Here is a 12,970-nt window from a genome sequence, read left to right as displayed (position 1 = left end):
ACTCTACAAGGGAAATATGAGAATACAAAATTTGTCCGGTGTGTTATTGTGGTTTGAATGAAAATGGCCTCATAGGCTCATAGAGACTAGCACTATCAGGAGGTGTGGCCTTGTTGGAGTAGGTGTGGCCTTGCTGAAAGATGTGTCACTGCGGGTGGCCTCTGAGCTCTCAAAACTCTAGCCTGCCTAGTGAGCTCAGTGTCTCTTCTTGCTACCTATGGGACCAGACATATAACTCTCAGCTCCTTCTCCCCCCCCCACACGTCTTCCTCATGCCATCATGCTTCCTGACATGATGATAAAGGACTAAATCTCTGAGCTGTAAGCCAGCTCCAGTGAAATGTTTTCTTTTATGAGTTGCCCTGATCATGGCATCTCTTCACAGCAATATAAACCCTAATGAACATAGTTATTAGTACTTTCTATTTAATAAGCAATCTTGTTACCATTTCACTGGAGATTTTGCTAAAAGGCGAGAAGAGGTTTAAAATCTTTTCCATAGCAGAGAGAAAGCCTAGGAGGCAGGGCATGGATAGAGGAATGTGTGCTCATGGTGGATTGGGTTTTCAGACACCAGAGCTACCCAAGACACAAGGAATCCATTGAAGATGGATGGACACAGAATGTATATTTAAAACCATGCCGTCATTTTGTCATGAAACAAACAAATAAAGATTTCAATTAATGTCACGGAGTAAAGAAAAGGAAGACAATGTCAATGAGGTGACTGATTTCCAAGGATGGCAGTCCAAGAACACCGAGCAGCACACAAAATATGAAGAATGAGTCAACATTAAAGCCAGAAACACTGAAAACGGTAAAATCTGGGAGCAGGATTTAACGATAAGAGAAATGGATTGTGGTGCTTTCTGTTAATTCATTTACTTTTCTGCTTGTTTTTTTTTAAATTTATACCTATTATTAACAACAATAAACATTGATAAAACCATGTGATGGTTACTCTCTATTGTCAAACTGACAGAATTTAGAATCACCATGGAAACAAGCCTGGGAATGTCTGGGAGTTTCTAGATTAGATGAGACCCACTCTAAATGTGGGTGGCATTACCAATGGCTGCTGTCCTAGACTAAATAAAGAGGGAAAGGTGCACTGAGGACCAGCATGCATCTCTCTCTGCTTCCTGACCTCATGCCTCATACTTCTGCCCCATGCCTTCCCAACCATGTCTATCTTAAGCTGCTTTAGTCATGTGCTTTGTAGCAGCAATGACAGAAGTAAATACCATAGTTATGCTGTGGCCACAGAGTGTATTCTCACCTAAATGTAGATCCTTAGCCACTGTGTGTCTAAATGACCCTTCAAACCAAGTCAGCCAATTGAAGCTTTCTAATGACAACACATATGGCAGAGCAATCCAAGTATGCAGGAAGCCCAGCAGAAAAGGGGTGGGTGGTCAACTCTTCAGCAGGAGTAACAAGGAGAGAGTCACTAGATCAGACCCCTGTGCCACGCAGCCTTAGTTCTAGAACGTATCATCGGTTCCATGGAAAGTATGTTTTAATTCTGAATCTTGCTGACTCCATTGACTTCTATTGATTTCTATCTAATTGCCATCTCTGTTAATTTAATTCAGACTGTGCATGAAACGTATGTCTGTTGAATATATATCAAGAAAGTAGAAACAGAAATGAAAAGTCAGTATGGGAGATGGGCTTGTCTTTTTCCCATGAAATATGAAAAAAAAAATCACCTTAACCTGAACACATTTCTATTCTTTTCTCAAAGGCAAAGATGAATAAGAACCAAAGTCCCAGTCAAAAGGAGTGCTCTGGAGGCCAAGGAAGGAGCCAGGGGTTGATTTCTGTGGCAGTGGATGGAAAAAGTAGAAGGGAGGCCTGGGCAGGTTGGCTCAGTTCTCATCTTGAGTGCACAGCTCTCTCTAGCCGTGACTTCTCGAACTGCAGAGTGGGCATTCCTGTCACCCTGAAATAGGTATCCTGCAGTGACCATGTCAAAACACCATAGCCTAATGTTGGTTGTGGTAGTGGTGGCTACCACAAACAGAACACTATTTTCTCACAGTGTTGAGGACAGAGGAGGCTGTCTCACTGAACTGTATCAGCCAACAACACTGCATCCTTGGAGCTCTGAAGAAACATTTGCTCTGGTCTTCAGCCTCCTGTCAGAGAGCCTGGATCCAGTGAAGCATCAAGCCTGCCCTTGCCTCCTGAGGACCTGTCAACTCTGTCTGTCTATGAGCTTAGAATCTGTGTGATAACGCAGGCTAACCCCTTCTCAAGATGCCTCCAATAGCCACAAAAGACCCTCCCTTCTTGGCCATAGAACATTCCCGTGTCAGGGGTCTGAACGTAAGATCTTTGTGAAGACAGTGTCGAGTCCACCATATGCACCCTTTTAGGTTTCTTTTTGATTTGCTACTAGCCAGAACTTTAGAAGTTCCTCTGCATATACAGTAAGAATTCATTTACTGAACTCAGAAGGGCATGAAGAATCTGGGCACATGATTTGCAGAGATTGCTTAGAAGGTAAGAGCATGTGGTCTTCTTGCAGAGGATCCAGCACCTACATGGTGGCTCACAATCACCTGTAACTTCAACTCCAGGGGATAGTTGATGCCCTCTTCTGACTTCTGCAGGCATTGCACGCACACAATCAGGCACGCATACATCCACATACAATTAAACAAACACATTTAAAAAGGAAACAAGTGGGAAAGAGACTGGTAAGTCTGAATTCTATACACAATGAGTTAACAAACTCTGGTGATTTTTTTTTTTTTAACCACAACGTTCCTTCAGAGAGGCCCAGTGCTTGTGGGCTATGAATCCATGATGTGAGAAAGTGCAAGTGCACTCTTGATTCCTGCAGATGCCACAGCTGCTGGGTCCAGTAGGGTCTAAGGCAGTAAGGAGCTCTGCATCTGAAGAAGTCAGTGCCCACTTCAGCCTGGAGCATCCTCTGGTCCCTGACCTGCCTGGTTCACTGTGATCCATTTCTCTTCAATTTCATTACATAAACATCTTTATGTTTCCGACTCTGAACTGGTACTGACCTAGACTCCTAAACGCTTGCTTTGGTGACTGTCCTGCCAGGCTGCTCACTAAGCCATCACCCACGATATCAGGCAGTGTCCTGGAGTGCATCGTCCTGGATGTGCGTCGCACTAGTTTATAATTTTCCAATATGCTCTCTTGGTGACAGGCTCCAGAGAAAACAGGAAGGACCACAGTAAGATTTACGCCTCCCTATGGGTGATGCATCTTTAAAATTGGAGCATAAAGGAGCAAGGCCTGAAAAATATACTTTACAAATAAACACACTGTTGTGCTTACCTTGGCTGGTGGCCTTAATGCACACACATGAATAATAAGGATGTATTGTCATCTTTAAGGAAAATGGGCATTTAGGGCAAGGGTCCCATAAATAAGCAAGCTACAATAGACATTTCTTTTAGCGTTAATGAGAAGTCAAGAGAGAGACACAAGGATGCGCCCAAGGACCCGCTGCCTATCCGTCAGTCTGTAACTCACTTTAAAGTTAGTGGCTGCAGAAACCGACCGTTCCAACAGAACTCCTTCAGGTCCTCTTCAACTGCAAGTTATTTGAATGAACTGTTCAGGTTCAAGGTTTGCAGACTGCAGACATTGGGTAGTCCAAATCTAGGGGTCTCCCTAGTGTGGTGGACATGAAGGACTACCTTCTGGGAAGCCATTGCCTCTCACTCCACAGACCTAGTTTCCCAGAAGCTGCCACAGCCATGATTTCTGGGAGACAGAGGTTCATCAAATGATTCACCTCCTGGCTTGTCCCAGGGACATAGCTTCTTCAGTGATGGCGAAAGTGGGTGTCCATCCTCAGCTCCCTGTGTGGGCCCCATAACACACGAGGCTGCTCTAGCCCCTCAGCCAATGAGCTGAGGATGGCAGTGGAGCTGGGTGGAGACGAGCTGGTTGGGGCTGACCTGCACCCAAATTAGACAAGGGCTTGCTTTGTGGAGCAATACAGACACCTTCAAACCGACACTAGTACTCGTTCTGGTACTCCATGCATACATATTTTTGTTAATGGATATTCATGACGGCAGATTGTTGGGGGCTGGGATGATCCAAGGCTCTCCCTGAGGCCCTGATATATGGAGAAGGAAGACAGTTCCATCTGTAAAACCGGGAATATGCTTGGCCTGGGTCAGGGCCTTGGGGGAAGTGCAGCATTGGCCTCTGAGAAACAAACTCATCCCCTTAAAGGGCTGTGGCTGTCAGTCCCAAGGCCTCTGTGTGCTCCATCTGCAGCACTCTTGAGCTACGCTGTGCTCCCTTTGTGCGGCATTGCTTGATTAGCCTCCTGCTGACTTTGCCCATCGTATGATACTTTCCTACTGACTCTCCCATTTTTCCTCTAAAAACTGTATATAAGACACTCTACTTTGTAACAAACTTGCTTGACATAAGGCATACCTTGTGCAAGACCCCCTAACACCAAATTCACTATCCCTCTTTTATTGTGATCCCCTGGTCCTTCCCATCAATGACCTGTTCTTGGAGAATGACCTGCTAGTCCAGGCTAGCAGATGGTCTACAGATATTCATAAACACCCAGGGTATGTTTGTGTCTACCCTTCCTTTTCCTCCCCAGGAACAGGATGACATAAAGTACTTATCAGATTCTGAAAATGATTGTGATGGAGACCGCTATACAGACAGTGGGAGGAATCAGAGTCCAATCTTAGCACTCAAGCCTGGTGTCTATGTCCCTCCCTTTCTGTTACCACAGCCTCCCTTCATCAGTCTTTCCATCTGACTGACCACTCACTGTGGCTTCCAAGCCAAGCTGTCTCTGAACAACATGCATGCTAGTGACGGTTCAGGGTAACCTCCAGGGCTTCCTCCTATCTCCAATGGGTACAATCTTTTCTCAATGGCAGAGATTAACAAGAATGGAACAGCTCAGCTAAGACAATTGGTCACAGGCAGTGCATTTAATTGAACTGTGGTGGCATCCAAGCACAAGTAATCTACACATTATGTTCCACTACCAAATACTAGTTGGTCTTTACTTCTGAGTGTGGCCTGGCCTAGAAGCTAGTCTTCAGGGTGATCTCAAAGTCAGTGGCTTTCTCATTATACTTCTTGGAGTGTGCTTAGTGCTTCTCACTGCCCAGCTCTGATCAGATGTCCATTCAAGGCAAAATCTGAAACATTCTAATGCAACTAAGACCCCATCCTGTCTCCAGACCCCTTACAGTGCAGATCACTGCAGTCAGTCTCATCAGAATGCAGGAATTGCCCTGAATGGTACACACCAGGCAACAGTGTGACCTATTAGAGACAGACAGTTATGGTAGTTAATAGCAGAAAATTAAAAGGGTAACTTTAAATCTATTATTCAGAAGAGAAATTTAGAAAAGAGCATGGCTCAACAAGGGAGAAATGCATGACAACCAGAAAGGTCATGTTCTCTTCAAGACCCTTCCGAGAGACATAGATAGTGAGTAATTGGTGACTACCAGCCTGCACCACAGAGCAAGGTACTTTGCCTGTCGTAATTGCCAAGCAAGTTTCCCAGAATCCCCTGCCCCAGAGCACACCCTTCCACCAGACCCTGCTTGCGGAATTGGAGCTGGGGTTCTCTCTCTCTCTCTCTCTCTCTCTCTCTCTCTCTCTCTCTCTCTCTCTCTCTCTCTCTCTCTCTCTCTCTCTCTCTCTCTCTCTCTCTCTCTCCTCTCTCTCTCTCTCTCTCTCTCTCCTCCCTCCTTTCTTTTCTTTTCTTTTCTTTTCTTTTCTTTTCTTCTTTTCTTTTTCAAGCACTGCAAAAATGGTCTCAGACAAAACAAAGCAAATGAGTCCAGAACTGAGAGTGGGGTGAGCATGTTCTAGACACTGAGTTTCCAGGACACAGTGTCAGAATCTGTGAATTCTTGGAAAACATTCACTTTGAAAGATTTCTTGAGTCAATCAAAATGAAGGCAATGCTTGGGTGGTGTCAGGGAAAAGCAATGGGGTTGTGCTCAAAGCTGCTTGCGTGTAACTACATGGTATGGCTGCTCTTTTGAGGACTCTGCACTGTAGCCCTCTTCCCTCTTGTACCCTGAGCTCAGCCCTACCCTGCTTTATGGTTTTATTATTTATTTATTTATTTATTTATTTATTTATTTATTTATTTTTGGTTTTTTCGAGACAGGGTTTCTCTGTGGCTTTGGAGCCTGTCCTGGAACTAGCTCTGTAGACCAGGCTGGTCTCGAACTCACAGAGATCCGCCTGCCTCTGCCTCCCGAGTGCTGGGATTAAAGGCGTGCGCCACCACCGCCCGGCTGGTTTTATTTTTCTTAATGATAGCAACACTTCGGACCCCTTGCCTCCTTGCTTCTAACTCAAAGGGGAACTCACATGTTTATACATTCTGCATTTGCTCGGTGTTAGCACAGCGGTTGCAGCTCCCAATGAAATTATTAATGTTAGAAGGAGGGCAAGCTTAGCTCTTGGGCTCCCGTGAGAATATTCTGTATCCAAGAGGATCTGGGGACACTTCAGAGCAGTACAGGCTGGACACCTGGCACAATTTTCAGTGTCAAAACAAAAGCTTCTTCTTTGCTCTGGAAACACAGAAATGGAATGCCAGGAGGGCCCTACAAGCATGGTTTCTGTGCTGAGCGTTCAGCCTACCTGGTCCTCTCAAGTCCTGGACACATAATTCCTGAGCAGCACAACCTCCAGAAGCAGACACCAACATGGATGTCTCCAGAACCAGAGGGCTAGACAAGCCTCAACCATATGCTTATTTCAATGGAAGAGTAAAGGAAACATCCTTTTAAAGTCTTCTTGGGATATGGAGACTCACGTGAGGCTTCCGTTTCCTTCTTTCTATAGCATCTTTTTCTCTGACAGCTGGTGTCACCCTCTGACAGACCCTTTGCAGTGGTTGTGTTCTCTGCTGGTGTTAGAGGGGGCTGTGACTGTGTCCTCTGCTGGGGTTAGAGGGGCCCCTGTTTTATGGTTGCTCCTGTGCTATGGGAGTGATGTAAAGCTCAGGGTTAGCTGTCAGGATGGTTCCAGGAGCCACTTTTCAGGTCTGGGGCTATTTATTGTCCCATGTACCATGACACTGTTGCCACCAGCTGCCTCCATTCACCACATCCCACTCTTGAGTAATGCTCATAAGGGTCCTTGATCCTGGGGGAGGTGTACTTGGAAAAACTTCACACCAGGCAGGAGACTCTCTGAAAACCATTACCCCATTCTAAGTCTCGAGGAAGTGTGACATGATTATGGAACCAAAGCTGTGGAAGTCACTTCTCACCAAAGCACAGCTCTGCTCAAGGGAAAGCAAAGGCAGTCCTGTGCTCCCCACATCCAGAGAGCACCCCAGTTCCTTCATGTTCATTATGACTCTGCAGTTGCTCTTGTCCCTGCTGCACCTGTTGAGGCGCAGCACTCACGAGGGTCTGTATTCCCTAATCTGTCCACAGACCTTTCCACACCCCTCATCCAGATTCTAGCCTCCCAATCAATATTCTGTCCTATACAAGTAGATGTGATGCCTTATGTCCTCCACCTCTGGTTCTAGGTTGCTCAGGATGGGATGAAGCTCTCTCATGCAGGACTGCTGTGGAAGCCTCCTCAACACTGGGAGGAAAGAATGGCATTCCACAGAGAAAGGAGCATATTACATGTTCTTTTAAAAATAACTACCCATCGTTTCTAACTGAGAGTTCTTGGCTCAGGGAAGGTAGCTTGACAAAACTTTAGGTGACAAGGGAAGACCCCCCTTGCTCCCTGAGTCTGTCTTCAAGCAAGCTTTCATAGTGCACAATAGTTTGCCATGGTGGTTGGAATGAGAATGTCCCCATAGGATCATATGTTTAAACACACGTGGCTATGTTTGGGAGGGCTTAGGAGGAAGAAGTGTGCCACTAAGGATAGGCTTTGAGACCTTAAAGACTCTGGTCATTCCTCCTTTGCTTTCTCTGCTCTGTGCTTCTCAGCATCCTTCCTTAGCCACCTGGCAACTGTCTCTGCCCTGACATTATGGGCACTGACCATCAGGAACCATAAGCCACAATAAACTCTTTCTTCTGTCATTTGCTTTGCATGGTGTTTACCACAGCAAGAAGAGAACTGAGAGGAAAGTAGCGAAGCTCACTGCCATAACGCCTATTTCGAGTTCTTATAGCAACGTGAGGAAATCAAAGCAATAGTAAGAATAAGCATTTAGAAAGCAGACCTCATAATTTTAAAACAGCTGTGCTACGGGCATACCTGCAGACACGCAGATCAGTGGATTTGAACAGACGGTTCTGCACTAACCCCACACAGCCATAACTGGGCTAGGACTACACAGGAGATGGATCAGTTGACAAACAATGCTGTTTCAACTGCATATTCGCACACCAGAAATGAGGTCAGATCCACTACACAAAATTTACTCAGTGTGGATCAAGGATCTAAATACAAAAACTAAAACTGTTAAAATTCTTTGAAGGGTAACAGGAATAAATCTTTGTAGCCGTGGGCTAAAAACACTTCCTTCACTATGACCCTTAACACATAAATAACCAAAGAGGTTTATATTTTTGTCAAACTTAGTCTTTTGTGTATTAACAGATAATATCAAAGGCCATGGAACTTCGCATCAGTGGTTGAGAGTCTGTATTGCCCTCCCAGAGGCCTGGACTTTAGTTCCCAGTACCTCTTGTGGCCTTTCAAAGCACCTATACATACAAGCCCAAACTTACACACAGACATACAGACACACCACAAATAAATAAAATTGAAAATAAAATACAGTTTAGAAAAAGATACTACTACTAAGACAGTGAGGGCCTGTGAGATAGTGTGGCAGGGAAAGGCACCCATTCCCTAGCCTGGTGACTGCGCTCAATCACTGGGACACAAAAGGACAAACAGATATCCCACACATTGGCCACTGACTCTGCTCACACTTGGTGGCACTGACATGCTCTGGTTGTCTATAAGATCTGTGGGTTTGCATGTTGTTCTGTGAATACAGGTACATTTCGCTGAGCTTTATACTTTGACTTAATACTCCCGAATTAGGATAAATCCCACATGGCCATGGCATGTAATATCTTTTTAAGATTTTATTGTTTATTTATTTATGCGTGTGTGTGCTAATGTGTGTGGGGGGCACCTGAGAAAAACACCTATGGAAGTCAGAAGAGGGCATCAGAAACCCTGGAGTTATGAGTGGCTGTGTGCCACTTCATGTGGGGACTGAGAGCTGAACTTGGTCCTCGGCAGCAGAGCCACCATCCAACCCCTGTTATGTCTTTACATGTTACCGTGTTAGTTTGCTACAAGCTTTCTGTGTATCTGTCCTCACAAGGAACACTGGTTTGCAGTTTTTATTGTTCCCTGGCAGTGTCTACCACTTTTTAATAAAGATATCAATTTTATTTCACTTAAGACTTGGTCTAATGGTCTAACCACTTGCCAGCATTTTGTACCTATCTTTTGTCCCCCACATTGCAGTATCTGGTCACTTTCCCACCCTGATGGCTAACACACATGCAGTCAGCTCGCTGAGGACTTGGGTGCTGCTGGTCTTGCTCCTGCGCATGAGTATCTACAGTGAGGATGATAATGGTGTAATCAGTATATGCTGCTATCTGGCCTCTGTGTTGTCACGCGACACTTCCACATGGCTATCTTACAAGCAAACGCTCCCTTTTCTACCACTCTCAGAGGCCCAGCCCACACCCCACTTTATTCACAAATGTGGAGGTAAAATAAAAAAACTAAAGTAAAGTAAACTTTAAAGACCTTCCTGTTCGTGAGGCTCCCAAGCATTTCTGTCTCAGCTACTGCACAGACCATGCATGTGAACTTGATGCTTTCAGGGCACTGCTGTGGATTCTAGTATGTCTTCTCTTACCCGAGAGATTTTTGTCCCCGGATCCATCAGTATTAAAATCCATCGGTGTTATCTAATAAGAAATTTGCCCTTGGCTCACAATCATCATGTGTTGCTTGAACATTTTCTTAATTCATCCTTTCTCTAACACCCAGGAATACCATGGGATATATTAAATTATTTCTAATGCCACTACCTTTAATTTCAAGATGAACAAACAACGACAAATTTTTAATCTATGCCATTTTATCTAGTCGACAATACTATAAAAATTTAAATCACAGAAATGGATTTGTTTTCACTTAAAACAAATGATATCCTTCTACAATGGTATAAGGAAAACTAGAACCTGATAAGAATAAACCGTGCAGCCAACAACCACTTAGGAAATATCCCACAGTAAGACTGCCCACTTTCAAATGTTTGTGACTGGATTTCTGAAAGCGTTCGTACCTGGTGTCAGCAGGATGACCGAGGTGACAATCAGGGAGCAGATGACCAGGATGACGAGCAGTGCGATTGCGATCCCTTTCCAGTTTCTCTGTGGAGGGTTACTTCCCACCAGCTCCTACGAGAACCACAGGAAGAGAGAACCCAGTGAACACGACAGTGGGGACAGGCCAAATCAGCAGCTGCTGTCATTTCACTCAGGACACAGGGCGGCAGCAGAAACCTCTGCCAACTTCAGACTGCCACGAGCTGCTCCCCAGCCCTGCTGCCTGTAGCACCCGAGGACCTGCTCTGTTCCTCCTCGTGTCAGGGGAGAGACTGTCTCCACAAGGAATCTGACACGGTGCCATGTCTAGAAGAATACCACCCTCACAAAATACTCCCATGAGCTAGACTACCGCAGAGACTGGCCTGGAGACTCCCTTTGTCAAAGCCCCGAGAGTCTCCATGGAATCTCATTCAAACACAATGACCAGTGCCAGCCCCAGGTCTTCTCTTCTCCTGTCCTTCCTTTATGTCCACACTGCTAGCTTTGACCAGTAGCTACCAAGCTTGAATATTTAGTTAGCACATACTGTGTGCCACTTATCACGAGACTTGCATTCTGTCTCTGGCTTTGTAAGTAAGCTGCAGCGTTCCTCAGGTCTCATGCCCCTGGGTGTCTCACCTAGCAGATTCTCTCAGCACCCTTCATGGTACAATACAACATGTATGTTTTTGCAAGGGTGCAGGGTGGGAAGGATATCTGGAGATATCACTAAAGGAGGTGAACAGATGAACAAATCTAGAAACTCAACATACTTATGGCTTAAGAAGACTAAATTTCATTTGCTTTCAGATTAGGGTGATCATGTAATTTATGATCCTCAGTAAGATTCCTTGAAAAACAAATGGGGCATTATTAATATCTAATAATAAGTACTGCTAGAACAGTTAAATAGTAATAATTATTGTTAATTACACAGAAAAATCTGTACAGAAACAAAAGACATATGACCTCAGTGCAGCTATACATATCATCAATATGAGAATAATGCCTTTATAATGGCAATCATTTCAGCTGATGTTAACTAAGCCAAGATGAAGTAGGGTAGACAGGGTCTCTACCCTATAATACCAGCATATAAATACATCTTCATTTCAAATTCATCTCCACAACTGAATATTCATTAAAAGGTCACAAACCAATATAACAGACAACACTTGGTTAGCCATGTGCCTTTTCTGGCCTAGGCTAGATATCAAGTCATGGCTGTAACTTAAGAGGACGGCAGGAGATTTAGCTATTGCTTTGCTATTCATCACCGTCACTGCTAAATAACACAGGAACATCTCATGCACAACAATAAGTGAACTCAGAAGTGCGTGGAGAAAGAGAAGAGCTTTCCAGTGCACTTAAGTTCCAACATGGGAAGCTGTGGCTTTAGATTTTTCAGGGAGAATGGGGCAGCTTACAGCACTTGGAGATCAGCGTTCATGGAGCTATAGACAGCTATGAATGCTGATACACACATATAACATGCTTGCTTCACGTGATGAACAGAAAGCTAAAGGGACAGCAGGATAACACTCAGGAGAAGTGAGAGGAGATGAACTCCCAGCTAACAAAGGCATCTCTGCAGCAGAAGCCTGAGGTATTGGGGAATGAGATACAGGAGATGGCAGGTGGCAGGTTTACAGCAGGAGCCGCGCTGATGGCATGGGTATAACTTGTTGGTCACGATGGGACAGTAGGTAGTTCCACGTTTTATTTTTTGTTGCTGAAATCAGAGGGGTCAACCAGATGGCCCTCTCACCAGGGAGTAGTGAGTACATTCAACCCTCTCCCTTATGATAATCCATCTTTCAACTCCCTTATCAGGCACTTTTTAGAAGTGTGCAGAGACGTATAAGATTCGTGCTCCCCAAAACAGAAAAAAAATAAAAGCTAAACCAAATGAAAACAATACCAAAAAAGCAAACCAGATTAGGCTACTAATAATGGTAAACATTTGCAGGGGGGATGCATATGCCAGCAGCTCTTGCTGTAGGGCTGATTCTGACCCAATCCAGCAGGCAACCCCTCCCATCCAGGCTCTCCCCTCCTCAGCACTGTGTGTCTCACAGGTATTACTGTGTGGTTTTTCTAGATGCGAGTGTGATGGATGTAGCCATGAAGTACCAGTGAAGGCTAGATTCAGGGGAACAAGTCTAAGGCACTCCAAGTGAACAACCAATTCAGGGAGATTGGTGTGTGCATGTGTGTGTGTGTGTGTGTGTGTGTGTATGTGTGAAAACATATCCTACCCTCTGCAAAAACCTCTGTTGATCAATCAGACTTTCTTTAGGTTAGCTAGTGCAACTTTGGGAGACTGGCGATTCATCTCAGGGAAAGAAGAGGGGTAGGTACTTCCCAGGACCATCAGGCAATGCACTCAAGGTCTGCACCAGGTCATCTGTGGATATATAGGGCTTCTGGTTTAGTGTTTTTATTGGATTCCTGAGTATATGAATAAGTGGCTTTCTGATGTTTGTGCCTTTTTGCATTGCCCAACTCCAATGTGTTAGTTTTTGTTTATCTTATTAAATTTTATTATTAGCCCTTAGAAGCCTGGTTGTTTTCAATGGGAGACAGAAGGGTGTGGATCTTGATAGGAAGGGAGGTTAGGAGGAACTGGGAGGAGTAAAGAA

The 12,970-nt window shown here is 44.7% G+C and overlaps 1 protein-coding gene across 4 annotated transcripts in view; it reads right to left on the bottom strand.

Moving 5' to 3' along the window:
* Positions 1-12,970, bottom strand: part of Dpp6 (dipeptidyl peptidase like 6) — an 887,986-nt gene that overhangs the window by 340,089 nt on the left and 534,927 nt on the right. For all 4 annotated transcript variants that reach the window (XM_057791926.1, XM_057791942.1, XM_057791918.1 and 1 more), the window contains exon 2: positions 10,304-10,418. In XM_057791926.1, coding sequence (XP_057647909.1) covers positions 10,304-10,418 — 115 coding nt within the window. The remainder of the gene's footprint in view (positions 1-10,303; positions 10,419-12,970) is intronic.

Source organism: Chionomys nivalis, chromosome 1, assembly GCF_950005125.1.
Source record: "Chionomys nivalis chromosome 1, mChiNiv1.1, whole genome shotgun sequence".
NCBI classification, from domain to species: Eukaryota; Metazoa; Chordata; class Mammalia; order Rodentia; family Cricetidae; genus Chionomys; species Chionomys nivalis.
The sequence above is the reverse complement of the archived record's forward strand: the minus strand, read 5'-3'. Positions and strand labels throughout refer to the sequence as shown.